The sequence below is a fragment of the Aplidium turbinatum genome, chromosome 3 (genome assembly GCF_918807975.1).
Source record: "Aplidium turbinatum chromosome 3, kaAplTurb1.1, whole genome shotgun sequence".
Classification (NCBI taxonomy): Eukaryota; Metazoa; Chordata; class Ascidiacea; order Aplousobranchia; family Polyclinidae; genus Aplidium; species Aplidium turbinatum.
Window position 1 is genome coordinate 38859002 of NC_137474.1, and position 25682 is coordinate 38884683.

Consider the following 25682-nt stretch of genomic DNA (forward strand, 5'->3'; position numbering starts at 1 on the left):
CGTGAGATTATTAAATAACACTATGATCCACAAATTCTAAAGTATTATTTTCAACAGGAATACAACTAAGTTTTTCTAAATGTTTTTGCATTGCTTTCAAATCTGCACTCGTTATTTTCCAGCACATCAGATTTTCAGAGCATTTACCCTTAATGTTTTAGGTATTTTGCAATATTGATAAATTAAAGCTGAACTTGGTTTCGTAGCCTACTTTTGTCGAAACATTCTAAAATTTCTCATTTCTTATTTGCAGTACTTGTTGCGCAATGTAGCAGTCCTTTAAAACAAAAAAACTAAGGGCAAGTCCTCATTGCGCAATCTTTGTAGGTCGAACTTAGAATAAAAACACAAATGTTTTGAAATACTTTGCCCCGGGGCTTTGCCAAAAAAAATAAAGAAATTGTTAAAATCAGCGTCAAAATCACTTTTAGAAACACATAAAGTCATCTCAACCAGCTCAGTGGCCGAGTGGTTTCGCCTTCGGCTCTGGTGCTGGTAGATCTGAGATCGATTCCAGGTCGGGTCAAACCGAAGACTTTAAAAACGGTACCGATTGTGTTCTATCCTGCATAGCGCAGTAAGAATGAGTCGGGTAATAATGTGATAACATCGTAAACCTGATACAAATTAAAAATGAGCCCTGTCGCTAAAAGACCTCAGCTGTTGTAGAGCGACAATAAATAAAACCATAACATTATTATTATTATAAAGTCATCTCTGATAGAAATTTGTTGTCCAAAGGTTCACTAGTGTAATTTTAGGAGGTTTTATTTGAAGAAACTTTATGTTACTGGCAGGTTCACATCAGGTGCTTTCCTCTTCAGAGTCACGTAGTCGTAGGCTACCGCTACATTAGCTACACTTGCGACCAAAGAACCAATCAATGAGTGTTATAACAACATATTTAAACTCGAACCATAATCGTAATAACTTAAAACTTGTTATTTCTAGAAATGTTGCAATAGGCCATAAAGTAAGTGATCATAAAAAAACATTGTGTAAATATTTCACGAAAATACAACGCAATAAGAACATTGCTGACAGTATTTTACTGACTTAAAGTACCTGGAAATGGTTTTTCTTTTGGCAAACAAAAGTGTCATCAGCAACCGCAAAGTTAAATCCCTTGTCGGCGTCTACTCTGTATGAGACAGTTTTCCTGAAAATATACGTTGCCTTAAGTTCACTAACCATCAGACACTCAGGTCGACGCGCACTGGAGCCTAACCACCTTCTCCACAAGATCTCTGCTCTCCCAAGCGAGCACCCCCGTCGACTGAAATCAAGATACCCATTCGTGCCAGCCGCCCAACTTCTCATCAACGAAGCTGATGTACAAGACATCTCTGCGGCTACTTGGGCGGACCATAAATGGAATTCTGAATGGAAGTCAACCGCCACCACACTCTGTTCGTTCATCCCTGACGCCGACAAGCGCCCCATCGGCCTGACACTACCAAGACAGGCATGGGTGCGCCTCAACCGTTTCCGTACGGGCGTCGGGCTTTTCCGCTCAACCATGCACCAATGGGGAATGGCCTCTTCCTCCTCTTGTGAATGTGGTGCCGAGGAACAGACCGCAGACTACATCATCAATGACTGTTCCATCTTCAAGCCACCTAACGGAGTGGAAGGTCTGCGTGTCATGGATGATGAAACCAAAGACTGGCTGCTCTCTAGTAGCCTTCCAGTGTAGTCCGGGAAAATCGTGAATCTGGGATGGTAAAAGGATAGACCCAAAGGCCCACATTTTCGGCCCCAGAGGCTCACACGACGACGACGACGACTCAGGTCCGGTAGTGTGAACAATTAGCAATGATTCCTTGAGAATTTTGTGTTGTTGTTTATTGACTATTAGGCTCTAAGGATTGTGACAATGACCTTTTTACAAGAAACAATTAAGAAAGTAAAATTATTTATGGTAGCTGGTGTACAAGTCTCCGCCCGGTAAAATAGCTATGACATCATAGATTGGAATCGACCAAGACACAAATGTAAAGTAGTTTCACCTTATATGTTTGGTCGATTTCTATCTATGACGTCATGGTATTTTTTATCAGGGCGGAGGCTTGTACACCAGCTTCCACTTAGGTTTGTTTTATCATTTATAAAGTAAGTTAGTAAATTATGAAAAGTGTAAAATGGTGTTTGAAAACTGCTAATATGCAAAAAATGTTTTTATAAACAAGGCTTGTACGGTAATTTAAACTATTAGGCTGTAAATAAAAATAGTTAAAAATGATGAGCTTTACTGGCAAAACAGTCATCTTTATAGGCTACACTTGGTTGATTTTAACAAACAAATGAACTCTTTTTTTATCTTGATCTAAATCTTCAAACTGCGGAGTCACTGTGACGATATCATACACTTACAATTCTTTCCCCATGGCGTCGCAAACCGGTGTCCATGTTTCCTTCAAGAAAGGAGCCCACTTGATGACTTGGTACGCGTTGTTGTTTTCAGTGAAGTGAGATGAAGGTATTGAGTTTGATATCGGTGGTGTTCTATTCCTGTGTAGAACCGAGTCTTGACGAGTGTTGCCAGGCGTTCTGCTGTTTCCACTTGTTGTATGAGAGGGCAACCGAAGAGTAGATGTCTTTTTTCCCTCAGTGTTTTCATAGGCGTCATTAAAATATCCTCCTCTTGTCTCGTTTGTTCTTTGAGCTGTTAAAATTCCTGTTCAAAATTCAAAAAGTGTTTTTGAGGTCAACGCTTATTGCGCAGGCATAACTTCCCATTAGGCCCTACACAATAAAAAAGGTGAAAATGCAGCTTGAAAGAGGCACGCTGTTTAGGTAGTTCTACGACAGGGACTTATTCAGGAGGGCTTGGAGCGCAATCGCCTCCAAAAGAAAATAGCTTGCCTTCCTTCCCTCAAAAAAATTATGTTTTCACGTTTTAATACGATTGTAATAATTATTCATGTTAAATAACGTTGAATTTTTTTTAGCTGTGTCAATGGTCTAGGGTTGTGCCCTAATAAAATTTTCACAAGTTTGTTGCTTTCGTTTTACATGCTTCGATTCGATGCATGTCCAAGTGACCTCCTAAATCTGATCCGCTATTGAAAGAAGCTCAATGAGGCTTTCAAATGTCTCACCAGGCTCTTGTTTGATAGGAGGCTGAGCTATTTGTTGTCTGTATTGTTGGCTTAGCAACACTGCGCTGAGGTGCTCTGTAGTTTGTTGTCCGTTTGGCTGTTCTGAATGCTTTCGCTTCTTCGAAGCTGGAACTCTAGAATTTGAAAGAAACTGTTAAATAATTTCATCCTTATAGGAACAATTTTGTAAATTCAAATTGATTTTTGAACTTTAAATTGCAGAATAAAATAGTGTTTTGTAGAGTGATCTGCAATACCGGTAGACTACGTACAGTAGGCTAGATGTTGTGATCCACTGAAGCAGTCATGGCAAATGTTTAACACAAAGCAAGTGATAAAAATTGTGTTTTACATTGTCCAGGTAGGAATTAAAGGCCCACTAAATGAAATTTTCAAACGGGAATTAAGCATTAAAATGTGTAAACTGAACATTCAAGAATAGCCTACATTTAAAAAAAAAATTACGAACAAAATTTGTTTTCAATGGCACTGGCAAGGCCCAAAGTCCAATGTTTCATTTATTTTTAATATTTTCAAAATGACCAAAAAGTGGAAACACTGCTCGAGAATACGTCACTATCGACAGCAACAACAAAGGCCACGTTACCACATCCGATGTTTTAACATCAGATCTGATGTTTTGAGCAAACTGTCTGATGTTTTGATGTTGAAATCTGATGTTTTGATGTACATACCTGGGCTTACATAGCCTACAGTTAAATCGCCCGCAGTAACAACTATTGCGCGATCAGCTGATTGCTAGTCTATAGTAACAACACAAGCCTTAAAGCAGCCGGCGGCCATCGCGGCCATGGCCGCTAAGTAGTGCTTGAATGACCGCCGGTGCTACCTCCTCCGTCGGCCAAGTTTGGCCGCCGGTTTCTTCTAGCCAATTATTTAATTTCGCATTAGAATGATCGTGGATTAAATGTCGAAAATATGTAGTATCAAAGAGTGACGCAGAATTAGGCCAGCGCATCATAGTCACTACTGTTGTATATATTGAATATATCCAGCTGCGATCACCAGCGCTGTAAGTCTTGTTTGCAATTCCCGATGTTTATTTTAACGAAGTGTTAATCCGAAGTGCTAATTTACATCAGCTGGCAATATTGTCGTTTTTATATCGATTCAATGTTGTCGGACATTGAATCGTTGTTAAAAAGGAGAACTAGGTTAGTTGACATCCGTGGGTAAAACACATGTCTTCATAGTTGAGAACGCTGTGGGTTAGTGACTTCACACCCTCAATGGTGACATCATAACGGAATAAATGGTCAGGTTTTATGAAAGGCGTATGCAGTTGAAATAATTTACTGAGCTGCGAGCAGTTAAATCAATTTAGGGTCGTTAGATGATCCCGCAATACCGGATTACAATCCCGATAAAGCATTTAATGCGTGGTAGGCTACAACGATTCTATTGCAGGAAGTCGCCCAGACTTCAACAACGCTAAGTGATCATTTTAACATTGTTGCAAGTTTAATGCTATTTACTTGTGCTATCGTTATTGTATTTTGGCCTCCAAGCACGCAGATTTGGCCGCCGAGAAGGAGCTCTCGGTAGGCAACGATGGCTGCCGGAAAAAAAACACGAGTTTTAAGGCCTGCGTTGACTGTACAGTCGCACGCTTCGCTGCTCGCGCCCATTCCCGTTTTGAAAGCTTTGACAAAAGCACGCGCGGAATGCTGATCAGACCGCAATGGGGCAAAATTTTATTGAAAATTGTTTTATGGTAGCATGTTAAACACAAAGAACGTGAAAATCGCCAAGTCAGGTGTTTCCTTTAGTATTCCTTTAAAGCAGTGTATGCGCTGATGCATTACGGCCCAAATAATTGAGAAATTTTTGCAGAAATTGCACTCACCCATTGAGGCTTAAGCCTGAGTTGCTGGTCAAAGATGCATCTGATGTGCTTGACCCTGGGCTAAGGCTGCCAATGCTTTTGCTGGTATCTGAAGCATAATGATCCATGTCGCCGTATACCCCTATCTGGGATCCATTTATAGTAGTGAATTGAAGATCACTGGCATCTGTTGCAATCAGAATGGAACAAAATATCAAATTAACTCGAGAACAACAAAAAGAAAAAGTTGCGCTATCAACGTACAGTAAGTTAAACGTTTTTAAGCTACAAAAATTTGCAAATTGGTTTAATTTTAAAAGTAAATAAACATTTCAGTTTTTGCACACATTGTTTTCTAAATCTTGCTGGTGGTTTAATTTGCAGAAATTGTCATAATTTACCACTTTATTGGGATTTTACCTGAATTGTAATCCAAAGGCGAATTATAAATTCTTCCATCCAGACTCATTTTGTTGCCAAAGTGTGGATTAGATGCCTTATCATAAGAGAGTGGACTATTGAAGCGCTGTTTCTGCACTTGGCCAGAAGACTGAGAAAATCCCTCTTTTCTTGGGAGGAAGTTGCTTTGTTGTGATGCTACAGATTGTACAAATATGAAATGTAGCTGAATTGTAAGCTACTTTAAACGTTTGATAAATTTTGTGAGTGACACGAAATTAACTGTAGTAAAAAATCCATACGGAAAAATTAGTACAAAAATATGCATACAAAATACCCACGTACAGTAAGGATATTTTCTAATCGGGATATTTTCCGAAAGGATATTTTTTGTATGAATATTTTTTGTATAGATTTTTACCCACATTCGTGGAAGGCTAAGAATTTCAAAAAGCAAAAAAACAATGGTTTAGTTACTTTTTTCATATTAAATCACTACGGTACCATGGCAGATAAAACATTAGTTACAACATCAATTCAATACGAAAAGAGCTCAATGTTTTAAAAATATATAAAATTAATTAGGCTATAATAAAATCACCTTAAAACTCACGTTCGCCTGCCTTTGGTGCGATTGTCAAGGAGTTTTTAATTACACAAAAATCCTAATCAAAAATTCTATTTGAAAAAGGACATTACGATCCCATTTAAATAAAATAGTTTGTCATTTTAACATGGGGGACTTTGGGGGTTGATTTAAATCATCATACGCAATTTCCACTTTACAAGTAAATAAATAGCCTCAACTTAATGCGTATTGTGACTCACTCTCAATTCGTCGTGTAGGAGAATATCTTTCTGAGCCAGAATCAGGTGGAGATTCGGGTAAACAACTGAAAACAATGGACGTTGTGTTTTTGGCATCGAAAAAGAGCTTTTTCAGAACGTTATGTTTTATAATACTTTTATGGCTTATTCACACTACGTGATCATTTACACTAGGGCTAGGCTGTAGCCGAAGGTGTTAATATTTTTGCAAAGCAAAAATATAATTTGCGTTGCTGATTTACATGTACAGTAGCCTATATGTGAGGACGGCCATTGATACATGACGAAAATCAATCGTGTTTGATTTGAATTGCATTGTTCATCATCAAAGACATCAATCATAACGAATCGAGACAGACAGAAATTCAAACGTTTTTTGTGAAGCACATTTCACGAAAAACTACCAACCACATCCGAAGAAAAGACAATGGCGAAAAAACAATGCAAAAAGTTATAAGAGATGTCAAATTTAGGAGCAACGGTTGAAGTACCATGTCAATGTAATCAAAAGATAAAGAGCCCAAAATATGGATGCTAAACTCATGTTCAGCAAAACCTTCGAAATCTAAACTGTTTTCATCTTCAGTGCTATTAATATCACATTAAACATTATTTAAACCATGCCACGTTTAAATCATAGAAAATCACAACCAAGCTGATAAATTACTCACTTGGTAGAGTATTGCTCTTCTTGAATGGGTATCACTTGAGAACACTTCCCATTAAAAAGATGTGGTATTCTTGCGTAATCGTCTGATTGCGTAGTGAGCTGGAAGCCTATTATAAATTAAGTAAGTTTTTCAAACTCCTGTGCAAACCATGAAAAAGAAGAATATTTTTCTGCCGTCTGATATGCAAACAATGAAAGCGTTAAAATTCATTGATTGGCATTTGAAAAGTTATTCATTCGATGAATGGTTTTTATCAACGTCTTAGCGCCTTATGTTGCATATATGCAAATTTCGTTTGTTTATTTTTTCTTGGCCGCGGCTGCGGCGCCCACATCGTGCAAATTATTTTTTCGTTTGTTGATGTTTAAGGTGTAAACTGTAAAGCAAGGTGCTTTAAACTTAAGTAAGATACCTTGAACTGAAGGATAGAAAGCATTACCACTTTTACCGTTGTTTGAAGTTTGTCGTGAATATTGACCGTTGTCAGTGTCTTCGCGTATTTGGTTGTTGGCTTGCATGTAACGAACGTTGGATGATTTTTGATCCTGCTGTTGATCCCCGTGTAACTGATGTATGACGTCAAGATTTTGAGACGTTGGAGTGTCCAGAGAGACTGGATGGATGTTTGTTATGTCTAGAGGTCTGAAACAATCAATCAATTGTTCATTTATCAAAAAACAAAACACAAAAGTGGCATAAAACAAAAGTACATACAATGTTTAAAGTTTTGTTTTTTTGGTACGGAGACAACGAACAGACCATACGGTCTCCCAACAGTCAGTTGACATCCTAAAACAGCACAAACAAGAAAAGAGACTGAATTTCCTCTTGACAAAAGTTGTTCGTGGCATTGATTTGCTTTTAAAATATAGAAAGTCTCGTAGTACTTCAACTAACAAACCAAGTAAGATTATTAGAATGGATACGCACATTTCTGCTTTCGATATGAGGTCTTCAAAACTGTCCAGAAAATCATCCCCATCTATAAAAAACAAAAACTTATTCCAAGTAAAATTTTATCACGCATGATTAATACCACCGTAATCTTTGGGCAACAAGGGTGTATTCTATTGGACTATCAGATAGCTGTCTGTCATTAGTGTTTTACTATCACCACTCTGGTCCGTGTAGTCTACATTTTTAAATAATTTCTTTCAAACTACCACTAGCTACCACCAGAGAGTGTTAGAATATTTAAAAGTTACCATATGGATGGCAACAAGTCATTCTATTTGACGGATAGATACTACAACTACCTTCTCAGTTGACTGTCATGAAGTCATAAATCAATGGGATACAAAAAATGTAAATATTTTAATGTTTCAATAACGAACAGGAATTATGTTGCAAATAGAAACAATTATATGGACATGAGCATTGAGCAGTGCCATTCAACTTGGAAAAGATCCACCTAGAGCAGGGGTTCTTAACCGGGGGTAAATTTACCCCCTGGGGGTAAATTTCACCTACCGAGGGGGTAAATTTACTGAATCATAAATTAAAGCAAACATCATTTTTTCAGTAATTAAAAAACTGGTAGTGTTGCATTCGATTCTGATTCAAATGTATGCTTAATGTAAGTTTTCGTCTTTTTCTTTTATCACCACGCAAGTCGACTACCAGTTTCATTTCAGCAGCGCATGTGTGCTACATTTTCACTGTACACAACCTAATTAGGACTTCGACCACAAAGTAGATTGCAACTTCTTTTATTTGTATTTCTTTGCATGGTTGATTGGACACGATGACATCACAAAGGGCCACCAAAACGGTGGGGGTAAATTTTACTTTTTTCATTCGTCAAGGGGTAAACGAGACAAAAAAGGTTAAGAACCCCTGACCTAGAGAATCGAATTTCTTAGAGGTGTAGTAATCGTCGTAATCTGGCAGCTAACGAAATTCTTCATCGCAAGTAGAATGGCCATCTGATTAGCGATTACTAGTAGATACTGTAGGCTATACTTTTACATGGAATCCAACAAGTGAGCAAACTTTGAAGTATAATAGCTTCACAATTACTCAGATTACTACATGTCTCTTGTGCTCAAATATCATTGAGCAGCTCAGCCGCAAAGCAACTTCAAGGAAAATGTCAAACAAGAAAATATTAATGCAAAAGTAATGAAAAAGGCAATAATAACGCAAGAGAACAACTATACGTCCAGCAAGCTGGTGCTAGAGAGAAGCCCAATTACGGATTCATAAGATGCACTGCCTGATATCTATTCAAGAAAAATGTACGACGAGTCTAAATCATATCAAGAAAATATTAGCTTGAGATTTATAGTGTGTCAGCTTGAACAGCATTGAGACTGAAAGTTGTAGTAGGCTAACATCGTTTGCACCCCAACGTAATCGTTTCTTGCAAAAGAATAGTGTATCTAACGTACGTCTCCAAATTGAAGAAAGTACAAACAAAAACAATTAAAAAAAAAACAAGATAAAAATATATTTTCATGTTATATCCTCCTAATCAAGGTGGTACAGCGCTAGAGATGTAAAAAAAAACGGTAGCCTATAAAGTTGTGTTTACAGGCAGCGAGGTGCAAACTTTTTTGCAACCAACTCAATAACTTTTTTATCTTGCGTAAGGCTATAGGTTCGAACGCACGCGTGATACCAAAACTGCAACACACTAAACCACCGTGTAAACACTTCAAATAACCTATGTAGGCTTGAGGCCATGCCTCCAGCTTCTTTTGTCAGGAGCAAACACAAAAATATGACATCAGAAATCTATTAGCAGAATTTTATAAGGTAAGTATATCGACAACAGTTTCAACGTAAGTTTTGGTTGATCATTGTTAGGCCTACATGTTTATACCATACTTTGCGCAATCTGTTGTTAAGTTTATCATTGCATGTCATGAGTTACTGCTACAAGTCAAAAAATCAAAATTTGAATACAGTATATTTATCCAAGCTGGTACAGTGATGTAACTTCGTAAAGACTTAACCTAAGCAATTCCTTACATTTCGAAATCATTCTATGGAAGACAATGTTACAGCCAGAAAGTCTGAAACTGACCATTTCCGCTTCTTACAAAATTGCATAACATTGAAAAAGAAATTGCTTATATTTAATTTTTGGTGACAGCATACGAAATGTAATCAATCTCTTGTGGAGGACGCAATAAATGTGAAGTTTCAACTATCAGTATTTTTCAATTGATTTATCTTGAAAACAAAGCGTGGTGATAACAATGTAAAAACATACACAAGGAAACGAAAGAGATTTTTCTGGCCATCAACACAAGGCAGTGTTTTCGTCACCCATGTTGAAATGCTTTCACTCTACTCTAGTGCGACTTTTGATCAACAGTATTTTTGGCAGTACAATTGTAAAGTCAGCGGGTTTCGACTGGCCTTATCAGTATCATTTCTTGTCACAATGCTGCCTGTCATCAGGCTTCTACTATAAACGGAATGAGGCAGCGGAAAGATCAAAGCAATTCGTTAAACTATCCTGGTGGCATTACCGCCTACACTTGATTGTCCAATACATACACAGAATATTTTAGGTATGCCTTTGAAATATGACCATGTTAACTTTTCATGGTGTAACTACAAAATAGAAATGACAAGTTTGATGCTTCTTTTTTAATAAGCTAACTATCACTTGATGAACATTATAACTATGAACCAAAATAAATTTCATTGTTGCCGGTATTAAAAAAATCATAATCTTTAAAACCAGATAAACTTGAAGAATAGAACGCTTGGCATTCAATCTTTACTTATTTATTTGTTGTTACTTACCAGTGCCGGACAAAACGTTAAAAAATCCTTCCATGTTGACCTTAGGCCTGTTTATATCCATAATGATAGATGTATAATACTATAAGCAAGTACAATAATTTTTAAATTAATTCTTTTGAGATGCAGAGACTGCACAATCTTCCCTCCAAATCCGCAACTGTATTCTTATTCGTTAGCTCAATATTCTCGTCTATTTGCAAACTCTGTCTTCTTTGCTTGTTTTTAAAATCGCAAATCATTTCATATCTTCAAATATGAAGTACCTTGGTCACATAAACTTTGCCCTGAGGCTACTGTGCTCACAACATTATCTGTTTTCTATGCGGACGAAGAATATGTGTTATCATAAGCAAGATAAAATTGTTATTTGCAACATAATTTGTATGGTTTTTTAAATGCACAGTATTGTCGAAACGTGTTAATAATAATTTTCTAAATCACACCGAAGTATGTTAGAGTGCATGGTTATTGTGATGATAAAAGTTTAAGACATAAACTAACGCATAAATAGCTAACGCATAAATAGCCTACTCATTTTTTGAACCAAGAAGTATTTATTATCAAAATATGCACAGTGTGTTGCCAAAGTGAAAAGTTTAAAGTTTTAATATGTAGCAAGTGAATGGTTATCGCATTTGTTGAACATCTTAACAACAGCGAGGCAATGTTTTTTTTAAAAACTTCAGTGTTTTGATTGACGGGAGGGACTAAAGTAATTGAGACGTCATAAACCTTCTGGCCCTTGTGCACTCGAATTTTGACGTAAAGTTTTACGTGAGAATAATACAAGCGTCAAGAAGTATAAAAGTCTCAAAAACGGAAATTTTATTTTATTATTAAAGTTAGTTTTCCCTTTTTCTCCGGTTCTATTTTATTTATCAGCGTTTCAAGTTCAAAAACAAAACTCCGGCCAGGTAAACTACCACTGCAGATGTTGAATCAATGTAAAAAGTGGTTGATTTTGTTGTCGCGAAAATATGGCACAACAAACACAAACCAACTTGGATGCAAAGGAAAATTGACCAAAATTGTGACAAATATCATCAATGCAAAACATTCAGTTTTGTCGCAAGGACACAAAAATTTTAGTGCGAGTATTCAAAATGTAGCTTGGTTACAAATTACAATACCAATACGGTTTTGGTATAAACTACTGTAGTTTTTAAGCTTGTGGTTTTATCCTCGCTAACTCCACGGAACACTGCTTTAGTTTGTATTGAAATAATCTCGCGAAAAGTCAAATTGAATTCTACATAATTCGAATTGTGTTTCAACAAAGCGGTAAACTCACTAGCTCTCGCCCACTACTATCATATTGTGTGGTGCACCAACCCACTTTAGAAGATTCGATAGAAGAAGATTATTATCGCGTACAAAACGTAAACTTACATACACATTTGATTTACACATTACATTTGACACACACATTGCATTTGAACAACAAGCATGTAGAGTTTTGTAGTCTTACTGCTTGCTAAAAGTGTCATCACCACTAGAGTCTCACTGTGCTAAAGTACGATAGTTTATGTCTCTATTGTTGTCGTTTTGGTAAAGCTCAAATGGGAATAAACATAAAAAAGTAGAGGAGAATTACTTTTAAAAATGATCAAATTAACACCTTTAGAAGAAAAAAATTACAACCGTAAAGTTTAGATTGACTTTTCCCAGTTGTTATAAGTTGGCGTCGTTTTAGAATAGACGCACTGTTATAGAGTTGAACCTTTTCACAAACACATGACGTTCATACGATGCATGGTATATTTAAAATCTCGGTGAAAGCAATATAACTATAAATTAACAATTTTAATACAACGTTATAAATACGCAATAAAATATAGTTATATGGGGGTGTGGAATATTATAGGCCTACTATTTATGTATTTATTTATTATTGAATAAAAGTCTCACTTCCCTAAAAAAAATTTGAATTCCTTTACAAATATTTTTTTTTACTTTACATCAAAGAAACGTTACTTGAACGTTTCAAAATCATTACATAGTGTTCAAACGAGGCTATATAGGTTGCAAGCCGATTAAAATAGCTTAATTTTTTTAACTTAGATGCTTGTATTCAGTTTTTTACATCTCAGTGCCTTATTTATCGCTCAAAACTTCATAATTGCCATCAAACATGCCGAGTTTTGTTTGGTATGTCAGCTACGTGTAGTGCAAAAGTTGTATTTCGGTGAAACGTCGAAGAGAGTTATTCAATACATGTTTGTTTTATTGTGGCATTACAGACAAGACTTTACACAACCACATTTGCGTGCTGAAATGGCTAAATTGAGCTGTCTTAAACTCATGAACCAACGCTAGCGTAATCTCACAATTTCCTTGAAACTTTAACGAAACTTTTACATACCCTGAAGCTATGAAATAAATGTACATCTTGTTTGCTAGTCAACATACAACTAACTTTCTTTTTGCAGCACGACAAGTCACTGATCTATTGTGAGCAAAACCAACTTAATCTATTGGTTTCCATTATGAAACTCTTTTCAATCAAAGACTAAATTATAAATCCTTGTCATATATTTGCACAACCAAGCTGATCTGAACACAACCGAATACAAAAAAATTCCTAAATTCGTTGTCAAGTCACAGAAAATAACTTAAAATAACTTTTTGATGGTAGAGGTAAATAGGAAGACATACCTGAACTAAAAATAGCTTCTTCTTTTATGAAAGCAGGATTTTCGTTGTCTCCATGCAAACGATCGAACGTCGCTCTCTTTCGCTCTAACTCAGTCATGACAGAGAATTTGAAACTTTTTTTACAAAATTTTTATGTCACTTTTTTGCGGCGTTTACGTATGAACACTAAGTGCTGGGTGAAAAAAAATTCAAGCGAAATTATTAAATTAAATAAACAAAGGAATGTGGCTTTGCCCATATGACTTTACTCTTGTGGTCTGGTGACTAAAAAATGCTCTGCCTTCAGGGCATCTAAAAGTCCTGAGTATTATTTAAAATATATAACTCAGCACGCTTTAAAAAACCTTGCTGGTCCGGTTAAGGATATTGACGAATTTCATCAAGTTATGCTTTGGCTTCTGTCAAATTAAAATAATTTTACTTCATAATTAGCCTAAGTTGTTTTTTTTCACTGAGTAGGCTATTTTTTGTTGTTTACAAAATGAATACTTCTAATCAATAAACATAGTCCTGATACTCTGCTGATGATCTTTCAAACGATTGTTTGTTATTTTTATTGTGAAATCTGTTTTGGCATCGGCTTGCTTGTTTTCATTTCGTTATATTAAAAAAACAAAGCAAATACAGCAAACCCCACTTTATTGGCCAAGTTTAGTAAGATTATACTCTTTATCGCCCAAATTTGACTTGGTTTCGGTGTGGTCGATTACGTTGTTTGAGATACGAACAAAGAATGAATAAGGGTAAGTTTTCCAAACTGCTGCTCATTCTGGCGGAAATGTTTATCAAATTGGTCCTATCGGGGCCCTGTTCGTTTGTATCACATTTCGTGGCTATATCTTGAGTTATGTGTGACACTTATTGTTATTATATGCTTCTCAGTTTGCAAACAATATCTATTCATGCTACAGTATTCTGAAAATAGAGCTGAAATATTGAATTAAAGCAAAAAGATCCGATCCTTCTTTTCAGGTTACAATATTTACACAATGTAGCAAAGATTTTTATAATTTCACTGACCATTAACGCACTTTAGAACTGCATTTACGCCATAACTATTGCCAATTTTGACCTAACTTTAGGAAACTTGAAAAAAAAAAACAATCCTTTGATGTGTTCTGTGTATATGTGAGTAGGCTACAAAACATACCAAGTTATAATTTTAAAACGTGTGGCCAGATGCATTTAAAGCGATCGAAGAAGTGCATTTTCTATGGCATTTCCTGAGCGGTTAGATTGATCAAAAAGTATAAAGATAACAAAACCTCTTACAATTTAAGTTAATAATTTTTCATTTGATTAAATCACACGAACGGTTCAGTTCGAAAAGTTAAACTTAACACTTACTCAGCCAGCAAAGTCGGTTTTAATTTTCAATATGTACAAACATTGAATCAATGTAAAAGTTAATTGTTATTGTAAAAGTTATTATAAAAAGGTAATTTTTGTTAAAAGAAAAAAATTCTAAAGGGCCCATTGCAAGCAATCGTCTTAACACCGAAAGTTTTGCTCTTTACAAAACGGCGCTTAAAGCTCTTATTAACTAATACAAAGAACATTAAATTTAATAATTTCATTTGAACTGAAACAAAATTGAATAACTTGATGTACGTTACTGTAAATAATGTCAGCATATGGTCGACACTACAGCTGGTGTACTGCGTGAAAACGTTATGAAATATGTCGGATATTTAAAACAATGATTAAAATAGAAGACAGAAACTTGAAAACGATTAGGCCTATAGTGTTTGCAGTTTGCTTTTAATTTTTATTAAAAATAAATAAATTTGCATGGACTTCTGCCTGCCTAATTTGTAGCAGTAGGCTGCTACCAATAAGTAGTAACTCTAAAATTATGTAATAGCCTATGTCAATGTATATTTTTACTGGGTTTTACGTTAATGACTTATAAAGAAAGCTGTTTTGATGTAGGCCTACCCATAGAATGTGCATATACATGCAAACAGCACCTACTGCTTGTCTATGCACATTGCACATATTTCTGCTTCACAAACTTTGTTTATAACTTGTTGAAGAACTAACTGAACTTATCTCTGGACGTATAAAAAACACTTTTTCAAATCAGCGATATATACTTTTCCGGGGTATTCGAAATGTCTTTTAGAACAATAAATTATTATTTACATTGGTTGTACCGACAGTTGTTAAAGAAACACGAAGTAAATATGAAATTTTTATATCTACAAAAGTCAATTAAAAATAACACTGGTCAACATATTAAACTTATTTAATATTCAAGAAAAAAGTATGACGAGTTCAAATTATATCACGTTATCTTGTTGTGTATCGCGATCAACAAATTAAAAGTAGCCTATGCTTTTTAATCATAGATACAAGTAAGCATTTTTAGATAATAATTTTTGGTCTGATTCCAAACCAGTGCTCGTTTTTTCTCAAGCTCATCAGGATTACAAAGTGTTTTCACTTTAATATTTTACGTTTTTAAGAATAATTATAAACTCTTCCAAAATTTGTTTCACATTTCTTTTTTCAAAATAGTCTATAAGTGTGCTACCTTTTCAAATTGAAATGAAATTGCCATTTCATAGATTTGCAATGCTTTTTGTACACTGTAGCAATGTTTTTCAACAAAAAACTAATGACCAAATCTGCATTATGCAATCGGTCATACGACAAATTTTAACAACAAAAATGTAGGCTAAATATGTTAGTTAAAATAATGAAGACATTTTCGAAACCAGTATCAAAGACAACTCTGATTTAAATTTTCCTTTAGCAAGTGTACTTTATTTACATTTGCGGCGCTTTATCCTTTGTGTTTTGTCGCTTCTTCCTTTTGTTAGAAACCTGTTATATTATAGCAAGTCATCGTTTTTGCTTGGATGGACTAAAATAAAAACTGGACTGCTTCTTTGGTTATAAAAAATAAAAATGAAGAAAATATTTCTGTTGGTATTGACCCCCAAAAAAACACCCCCAAACATCAATCAGCTGTATAGTAGCCTATACAATTTTGATGTTTTTACAAGTAAGAACAGAACTAAATATATTAATAGCAATTACGCTGGCTGGCTTTCTGCGAGGGGATTCAATAAGCCTACTCTTTTAGTTCAATTCTGTCTCTAAAAGTTTAAAGCTTGATTACGATGAATTGACCTGAATACAGTAGGCTAAAGCTGTTGATACATGACTCTTGGAGTTTAAACTTTATATTCAATAACGTTTTTTTCCATGAAAGAGCAGAACACTTTTTTAAAACCCCTCCAAATTAAGGTAGCTTATACCCTTCATTATCTAATCCTGCGCTTTACTTTGTTTTTCCATCTCTTTTCTGATTGTCATTCTATCAACTGACTAACGACTACCAATTTTTACCAGGCAGTTCGAGGGGCGTCGTTTGGTCAATTTTTACCTTCTCCATTTTTATCACGTTTAAGGTTCCCGTCTCCACCGAATACGGCATAGCCTCCGGTATATCCTCCATACTGACGTCACACTTATCAAAGACACAAGGCGCTTTTTCGTTTGATAACCAGTGGTGAAATTTGATGAAATATTCAGTTTGCTTATTGTTTTTTTTCGTTTGTTTGCGATATTTTTGGTTTTCAGATGAAGATGGTTGAAAGCTTCTGTAGCCAAACTTCTAACCTCAAAGAAGACCCGATTAAAAACATTACACCCTAAAAATACTTTACTCGCGCTTAATCGTTTTTGTCGTCTGTGGCAGATGTTGAAGCAAATACGTTTTGCTTTAAATTTCCAAGAGAGCTTGTTTTTTCTAAAGTTTTTGAATGAGTTGCATTTCCGATAAATGATTAGAGCTTTGGGGACTGAACCGATTTAGAATGGTCAATTCGGAAAAACTTAATTACTATAGAATGTTGACTATTCAAATTGTTTTACGCGGGTACTTTTGCACCAAGAGAAGTTATAATTGACGCTTTTGTGGGCCAGTTTCTCTATTCAAGTTAATTGCACCAAAACTCCTGCTTCGCCTTTTTTAATATCAAAGACATGTTCAATTGAATTTGGGTGTGTTGGTTATTTTGTTATTGTGGTCTATTGCTGTTTCTAAAAAAAACTGAAGGTGGACAGACATGACAATGATTTGGTGCTGATCACTTTGGGAGGTGGGAACTCTTTCTCAAATCTCAAACAAACAATTCCGTTCCTAATGTTTTTGGAATTCATACATTCTTGAAATTACAAAGATTAAATCACCTTTTTATTAGCCATTACGATTGTTTTTACAAGTAGGCTCATCTATGTATGAATCTGCTTAAACTAAAAAGACTTTGCATTCAGAAGTAGCTATACAAGTATTCTATAACTGCAGGTAGGAAAATTCCTAATTAGCCTATACTTTTATAAACACAAACATCTCAAAAATCACTGGAACTTCGATCTCAAAGTGACTTTGTCTTATCTGTCTGAAGACGAAGAACTTCCATAGTGCAATTCGGGTAGAATTTAGACTTTTAACCAAAATATAGCTGTAAGATGTCGACATTGCAGAGTTTAATTAGCATGGTACTTGATTGCTTGCTCCACAAATTACAGTTAAATTAATATGAGCTGGCGTTTGAAGACGCATTGCAAGGCTTGTTTGTCCAACGAGTGGGCTTTCGAACTACTGTAGTTAAAAACGCCTATGTATGTGGATGTGTTTATGCTAAACGTGGTAAAGGCGTACAAGCCAGAGACATCGCTGCGTGATACTTCAATATTCGAACAGAAATTTCCAGGTATCTGATTATCTTCGCTCATTTGGTGTTTTACCTACATTGTGTGGATATGTGGAAGATTTAATCTCTTATTTGTAAAAGTATCCAACATTGCTCCAACTGCAGCAAAACGGACAATTTGTAAGTTGAAGTAGAAACGTTATAATGGAACAAATAAAACATAGACACTAAAAATCTCAGATGCCCAGACATCTTCTGTGCATATACGCTATGAACTACAACATGATATTATTTTTAAGTATTTTTGAACACTACACTATTTAAGTAAACAACAGTGCTGAGCTTTGTACTGACTGCTGGGTAGGTCGCCCTTTCTGCACATTTTATTTAAGTTTAGTGAACAATTTAACTGAAGGCCTAAGCATGTGGAGAAGGTTGGGGCAAAAAAATATATTTCCGTTGTTCATTTTTTTCAATTTTTTAGATTTTTAAAATACTTTCAAGAGACTGTTGACTTTTTAACACTGTACTTTTACGCCTGTACCAGTTAAACAATATATTGAAACCCAAAAGTATTTTTTTAATTGAACTACTTTTCAATTCCTTCTCATTGTAGTTTTTATGTTATTTTTGTGGTTTTATGCTTTCTATGGATACTTTTTTAAGTAACCCAAACAACAAAATCCGTTATTTTAACATTATTTCAACGTATACAGACGCTAAATCAATGGAAAATGACGCGTTCTGCTGTCTGGGAAGTAGGAACTAACTACTAGTGAAAGTTAAGAAAGTGACACAGCAATGATGGCAGCGAAAGAGTTAGGTCACCAATGTCAGCTGCCACCCAAGCATTTAAATAAATAACATTGAAAATTAGAAGTGTTATTTAAAGAATTTTACTAATTAAGATAAAACGAGAGCCCTACATGCTACAACAGAGAGATTGGTGAAGAACACTATAACTATTTAGGACCAGAGTATACAACCTACAGCAGAGCAATAGACCAGTTTATGTCTATATTTCTTACTAAAACGTGGGTCAATTAAAATGGTCGTGGTGTCCTTTCAATCATGTGTCAAGAAAACATGCTCAGAAAAACAAGAGTGTCATTAAATCAGATTAAAGAGTGAAATTAACTTTAACAGCAGCCTTATGTGCTTTCTTCGTCTTGTATGAATTTTGTATTTCAACACATTTGGCATTTCAGATAATTAATTTCCAAATTCTTGAAAATCAGATTAGTTGCAGCAACAACGCAATTCTGGCATTTAATTTTCCATCAATCCAGTAGCCTCCTCATAACCAGGAAATAGGATGGAATGGAAGATGAGATGGAATGGAAGGCATATTTTGCGATGAAAAATGTAAATGCCAAAGATAGAATGGGATGGAAGACTTGGATGATGGGATGGAAGACAATCTTCATCATTTCATCCCAGTGTCATCATTAACTTTCTAACACGGTTTGTTTTTTTAATTAAAAAATTGTAAAATAACTTGAGTAAAAGTTGCCGTTTGATTACGCTTCTTTAACTGAAATAATTCGATTTTCGATTCGTATTAAACCAACGTAATGGTTGTTTGAGAAGTCAACAACATTCACAAACAAGCATCCTCGTAAGCAGCATAGTTTCACTTCAGTCATTTACTGAAAATGCATTACATCGCTCTTGAATCGTCTGTGTGAAAACGTAAACAATCAATAAAACAGTTTGAGAAAAGATAACATTATGTTGCAGCAAGCATAGCATTTTCAAAACCAAAGCGCTAACTGTGACAATAATAATAAACCAAGTTTATTTTAGTATAGGCTATAGCTTCACATACCGGTACGGTATACTTGATAAAAGTCCGAGACAAAAATAGCAGGCTAGGCTATATCTAACGCTTAGCCTAACTTTTTAGCCATATCAAAGCGACATCTTGGGGCAGCAAAAAACAACATGCGGTTATCTAAGTCTAGGTGCCCCCACAAATATAAATCAAACTTAAGCAATAAAATCAATAAGCTTGCCTCGCTATAAACTTCTCACAAACTGGACATAAATCACCGCAAAAATAGAACACATAAACGCAGCGCTGTTTCGCTCCACCAATCTAAACATATTGGCGATACACTTGGAGACATCGAAACGCAAACAGTCATCCAAGTGAGATACCCGGTACGGTACCCTTGATGTTTTACACAAATTGACAAAATACGGAATACAGCCATTTTAACGCATTCCATCTCGCTGTGCTTCGTGTACAACAAGTGTTGCACCGAAACGAGACCACAGATGTAGGTCTTCAAACACCAAACGGAATCTGCGTAATCCTTAGAAAGCTACTGCTGTTAAATTTTGAGCTTAAATTTAATCTTTACTGAAGCGGCTTACTTGTGACATATACAATGTAGAAATTACAAAATTTGCTGATAGAATGAAAGAAGTTTTGGAGAAGGAATAGAAGATGGAATGGAAGATTGGTATGATGGAATGAAAATGGGGTGGAAGAAAATCTTTGGATGAAACGTCTTCCATTCCATTCCATCCCATACCCTGCTCATGATATTTGTTCTCTGAGTATGGTTAATGTAAAGGAAGATATAGCAAGTTTTCACAACAAATTGAGTTGTTTGTTGAAACAGCAGATGTTTATGAAATTTTGTTTCCTTATACCTTACATCGCCCCGATGGTTCAGTTGGTTAGCGCTTGACTTCGTGAACGCAGAAGCTTAAAGATCAAGCGGCGCTGGTTCGAGTCGCGGGGTGTGCGAATGAGCAACGCATTCTAAGGACTACTGTCCATTCAGCGGAACCTAATGAATGGAATAATTCCCCTAGCAACAGCACTTCAACAATCGGAAAAGTATTCTAGAAATAACCAATGAAGGCTTTGTCGTTTGTCAGTACGAGGTTAAAAATTATTCAAAACCAAACCAAAACAACCAGATGATATAATTATAGTGAATATTTTGTCAGATTTTTCACTCTATTTGAAGTGTCAGCAAATTTTGTTTATATTTTGTACTTAAATATTTTTCATTGCTTGTTCCTTCCGTTCTCTTGACCCTTTTAGAAACTCAACCCTTACAAGCGAAGTAGCAATCTGTCCAAAAGCAAGTGTAGAAATATTCACAAAATATTCATAAATTCTCTTCAGCCCACTAAACGACAACGTACTTTCCTGCATAACTTAGTATCCTCAAACCTTCCCAATTTCTAAGTAGGCTACGGTACCAGTAGTAGTGTACACGTTTTGTTTGACAGTGTAGTTTAAGCAATCATTAAAAATGCTCAAGTTGATGTAGCAGATGTGTAAAGATTCTTTCCTTTCCACAACATACCAGTAGGGTGGGCTAAGTGAGGAGATGCCTAAGATTTCATTTTGCTTTGTTCGGGTGCTTTAAGTTCTAGGTTTTAACAACTGATTTATAATTTCGTTTTTGGTTTCAAATTCATACGGATTTCAAAACAACTCACACTCGTCTTTAATGTGGTTACTTTGCAAGGTCATAACTAGGCCTAAATTGCTAGCAACTTGGCATTTTCGAAATGGAACTAAGCCAAACATTTTTGTTTATGGAAACGAAGTTCCGTTTCATTTAAAAATATTTTTGTTTGAAACTCACTTGGTAATCAGTGGACTACATTTGCAGCAAATCACGTACAAACATGTACTTTGTATTTTAACCCACGCTGCTGAAGATTATCGTGCGAATTTTTGTTTTGAACGCATAGCGAAACACCTTGGATTTATATAGGCTACAGGCGATATTTTATTTTATATCAGTTTAAGGTTCTTAGAAAACATAAATAAAGTATGCACATTATTTGAAACTATTCGTAAAATGGAACTTTGATGCCTACAATAAAAAGTAAATGTGACCTTTGTCGCCACCTGACGGTTTTAAAAATTGAAAGATGCATGAAACTTATTCATCGTTTGTGTTAAAAGTAAATGATACATGGAAATATTAGAACCTTTTATTAAAATCAAAATAGATTTACCAAGCACAAAACTTAAACCTCTAAAAGATGTAGGCAAAGCAAATTGAAAAGCTAATGGTCTCACGAATTGGATTTTGAATAACCTCCATCTTATGCATAAAATTCTGACAATTAGGCCCAAGCCTAATCATCATTTTCCAAAGCCAAACTACACTGCTTTTTGAAAATGATAAATATAACTTAATTAACTAGATTCTGCTTAATATTTATATTTGAAAAAAAAAACTGAAAAATCTGAAACAGAATTAAAACAGCTTTTCTGTCGAAATGGTAGACTAACCTTTAAAAAACAACTTTGCCCAAACTTTTCTAAATTGAACCAAATGCTGAATTCGATTGACTGCATAGTCTGCATTGTCTAACTCTACGTTGTATTTTGGGCCAAACAGCAAATAAATTGAATCAAAGACAAATAGCACTAGGTTATAATGTCTGGCATGTGGCATTTAATAAAAACTAAAAGCAATAAATGACAGTAGACTAGTTTATTGACAAGATGATGCTGAGGTATGCAACTATGCATTTGCAGTAAAAACGACAACTTTGGTTTCCTAATATTGTAGATTTACCAGTCATTAAAACGATTACATTTCCAGTAATAAGAAAGAAAGCTGTGCAAAACAAGATTCTCTACCAGGCTGTTAGTTTTGTGAAAATTTGTGAAAATCATCTTGTTGGAGCCATCTGCTGCATAGTCTTGAAAAAAACAACTCCCTCAACTTCTCAGCTGAACTTCGTATGAATGAGATCAATAAAGTAAGAACAGCAAAATTGACAGTGTTGTACGCGTCATTGAAATAATTTGACGGCGTCAGCGTCAGCGCGAATTGCCTAAAAACTTTACGGCGTAAAGGACTGCGTAAGCTCTTAAAGAAATTGACGGCGTCAGCGTCAGCGCTAATTTTTAGCGCTATTTTTTGCCAGCGTCTCATAAAACGGAAATATTTCAACCAAGTTCAGCCTAACAATAGCTATAAATAAAGAGCAGGTATTATGTTTTGAGACTGTATTGTAATTAGCTGCTCAGCCTATTAGTTATTTCCTTGCAGAAAAACAAGCATTTTAAAACGTTTGTCTGACAATCTGCTGCGTTTGGAACGCATATTCAGGGGCGCCGGAGCGATTTTTGACTGGATGGGCAGGAGTATGAAAAAAGGGCACTTTTGTTGCTGAAAGGCCAATCTTTTTTGTAAGTTTTAAGATAAGATATAGCGATAATGCTCATCTATCAGCTCATTGTCGAGTAATGATACAAGTGTCCGCTATACAAAGAACAATGGCACGGAAGGGCATAATGCTATTTTATAATGATGTAATATAACTTACTGTGATGGAGAATTTTGTGTCGTGAATATTATTTTGAGGCAAAAATAGAACATTATAATTAGGCTAATAGCGAATAGCATAAATTGTTATAATGCAAAGTGTGCAGTAGCTTACATGACCTTAAAAGGGCACCATTGCCCCCTCTTCCCTCCCCATCCACAGAAATTTGAGGGCAGGGGGGCATTCGCTCCCCCTGCTCCCCCCTGCTTCCGGCGCCCCTGCGCATATTGTCCTTTCCAAGTGAAAACATGCGTTCCACAGCAGCGCTGGTTGGTATTGGTGTGTTGTATTTCAAAAACAAGTTGAAAACGTTTAGTTGGAAAGGTATCACTGTTCCAAGCGTGCTGTGATAGTTTAGCATGTATAAATCTTTTAACGAGGTCCACTGCACCAACATCGCTCTTTTCAGGGGCATAGAGCTCTTGAAATAAAGTAGGCTATATTCAACGTCCGCGATGCCATTCATGGATTTTTCGCTTTCTGTCTCTGATCCCTCGTTCTCAATACATGGGTGATCACCATTTGGCGAAGTTCTTCCGCATGTATTCCAGGGAGCCATTCCAACCAACGTAAAAGCCGGTAATTCGGATGAGTCGCGCTGGCCAGAATACATTGTGAAACTCTTATTGTGAAACGAGATTTTCCATGAAAACAAAAAATGACGCTTAGCGCTTGACGCTTAAAATCGGCAAAATAGTTGACGGCGCTATCACTTCCGTCAACTGAAAAATAAATTGACGGCGCTAGCCTCAACGTCAACAAAAAGTTGACGCCGTCAAATGACGCCGTCAAATTGACGGCGTCAACGTACAACACTGAAAATTGACTTAAGGTCACACCAACCTACCTTATGAGGGGTTTATAATACTTGAAGCTAACCCCCAATTAGGCCCGCAACAAAAATCATACAAAATACGACCATCAACGGTCGGATTTTTAAAGATATTTTCAAGAGAGCAAAATAGGCTGTATCGTAAAAATTTTGACATAGGCCTAACCTATGCTACCGTGAAATGTAAGTTTAATATGAATATGAATAGGCTATTACAAAATTTAAATGTTTCAAAATTGATGCTCATCGATGATTCTTTACAGTTTTATTTTGTCAAAGGCACGTAGAATTGGATTTGATAAAAATTAGTTTGCAATGCAAAAGTCCCTTTCAACCCCAACTGGCGGCTTAACCAAAGTATTGATATCATGCAGGCAACTTACCAAATATAATTTGACCAACATAATTTGAAATTACAATTAGACCTACACAAAAAGTCTTAATTGCAATTGCATGAAAATGTGTAATTAATTACATTCAATTGCAATTGATTCAATTTTGATGTGTAAATAGGCAGTTTTTCTCCCTTTCAAGAACCTAAACAAGTTTGCCTAACGTTTTGTCAACCTAGTTGTGTCAGCCATAGGTTGTAGGAGCGTGTGTGCTAGATATCATAAGCTCATTAACAACAATCGAGTCTGGTGAGTCAAAACTAGCATGGCACGTTTCTGAGCCTCCGTAGCCTATTAAGTCTATTTTGGAATATAACTGTTTTACTATAAAGCAAGAATCAAGAAAGCTGGCTTTGATAAGCCACTGACTTAAACAGCATCGGATGCAGATTTTCTTCAGTGCCTTTTCACTTGAAGTTTCAAATTAAAATATTGATTCATCTATGGAGATTGTCGTAAGCCTACTACGCATGCGCTTATATGCAAATTGATTGCATTTGTGCACAAAATTTCGATGATCACATAGGCTAATGAAACACTTGAATACTTTACCAAAGAATGTTCTTACCTTCTAATAAGATAGTGTTGCTCAAAGTGCAATTCATCGGATTCTGTTGGTTCTGATTGGCCGTATTGATTTGAAGTAAACCGGCTTAAAATCCAATCGATTTATTTCTTTGTGTGGTTGGAAGGAAGCTCTTCCGTAATAGTAGGTTGTTACAGAGTTACTTGAGGCTACTTGGTAAGAGCTAACACATGTCAACTTTACAAAGTCATTTGCATTATGGGCTATAGGTTGTTGTTGCTTGTTATCAGTTTTCTGCAGAGATAGCACTTTTATTGCATTTAAATAAGCAGATTGTGATGTCAGTAAATTTAGTCCTTCGAACTTGTTCTGTTGAAAATATAAATTTGTAATTTAGCTTGAAGATGGAAGAGCCTTCCTCATTTTATAGACAAATTACAATTTAAATAAATGGTAAAGTACAGTATTGTTCGAATTAATTCAAACTGGGATGTTTTTGTTAACTAACTTTCTTGAGGTGAAACATTTGGGTTGATGCCCAAGAACTGTCTAAATCAGAGCAAGGCTGATAAATTCGAAATGATTTTGGTCTTCAGGCTACAAAATACTGTAGTCTAGTCTAAACATGCCAGGGATTTAAAAATAATGCAATCTACTTCTATAGTAGGCTATAAATCCATAAAAAAT

General features: G+C 35.6%; 1 protein-coding gene across 4 annotated transcripts in view; it reads right to left on the reverse strand.

Moving 5' to 3' along the window:
• LOC145767512 (myelin regulatory factor-like) overlaps positions 1 to 13424 on the reverse strand; it is a 28616-nt gene extending 15192 nt beyond the window's left edge. For 2 of the 4 annotated variants that reach the window (XM_082579346.1, XM_082579344.1), the window contains exons 1-10: positions 13260 to 13424; positions 7776 to 7827; positions 7294 to 7487; positions 6846 to 6951; positions 6175 to 6239; positions 5368 to 5544; positions 4969 to 5134; positions 3102 to 3235; positions 2374 to 2677; positions 1066 to 1159 (exon numbers count right to left, since the gene is read on the reverse strand). In XM_082579346.1, coding sequence (XP_082435472.1) covers positions 1066 to 1159; positions 2374 to 2677; positions 3102 to 3235; positions 4969 to 5134; positions 5368 to 5544; positions 6175 to 6239; positions 6846 to 6951; positions 7294 to 7487; positions 7776 to 7827; positions 13260 to 13356 — 1389 coding nt within the window. In that variant the 5' untranslated portion in view covers positions 13357 to 13424. Of the gene's footprint in view, positions 1 to 1065; positions 1160 to 2373; positions 2678 to 3101; positions 3236 to 4968; positions 5135 to 5367; positions 5545 to 6174; positions 6240 to 6845; positions 6952 to 7293; positions 7488 to 7775; positions 7828 to 10604; positions 10801 to 13259 lie in introns of those variants that run through there. The other 2 variants (XM_082579345.1, XM_082579347.1) reach the window with 2 other exon arrangements.
• Positions 13425 to 25682: the final 12258 nt, after the last annotated feature.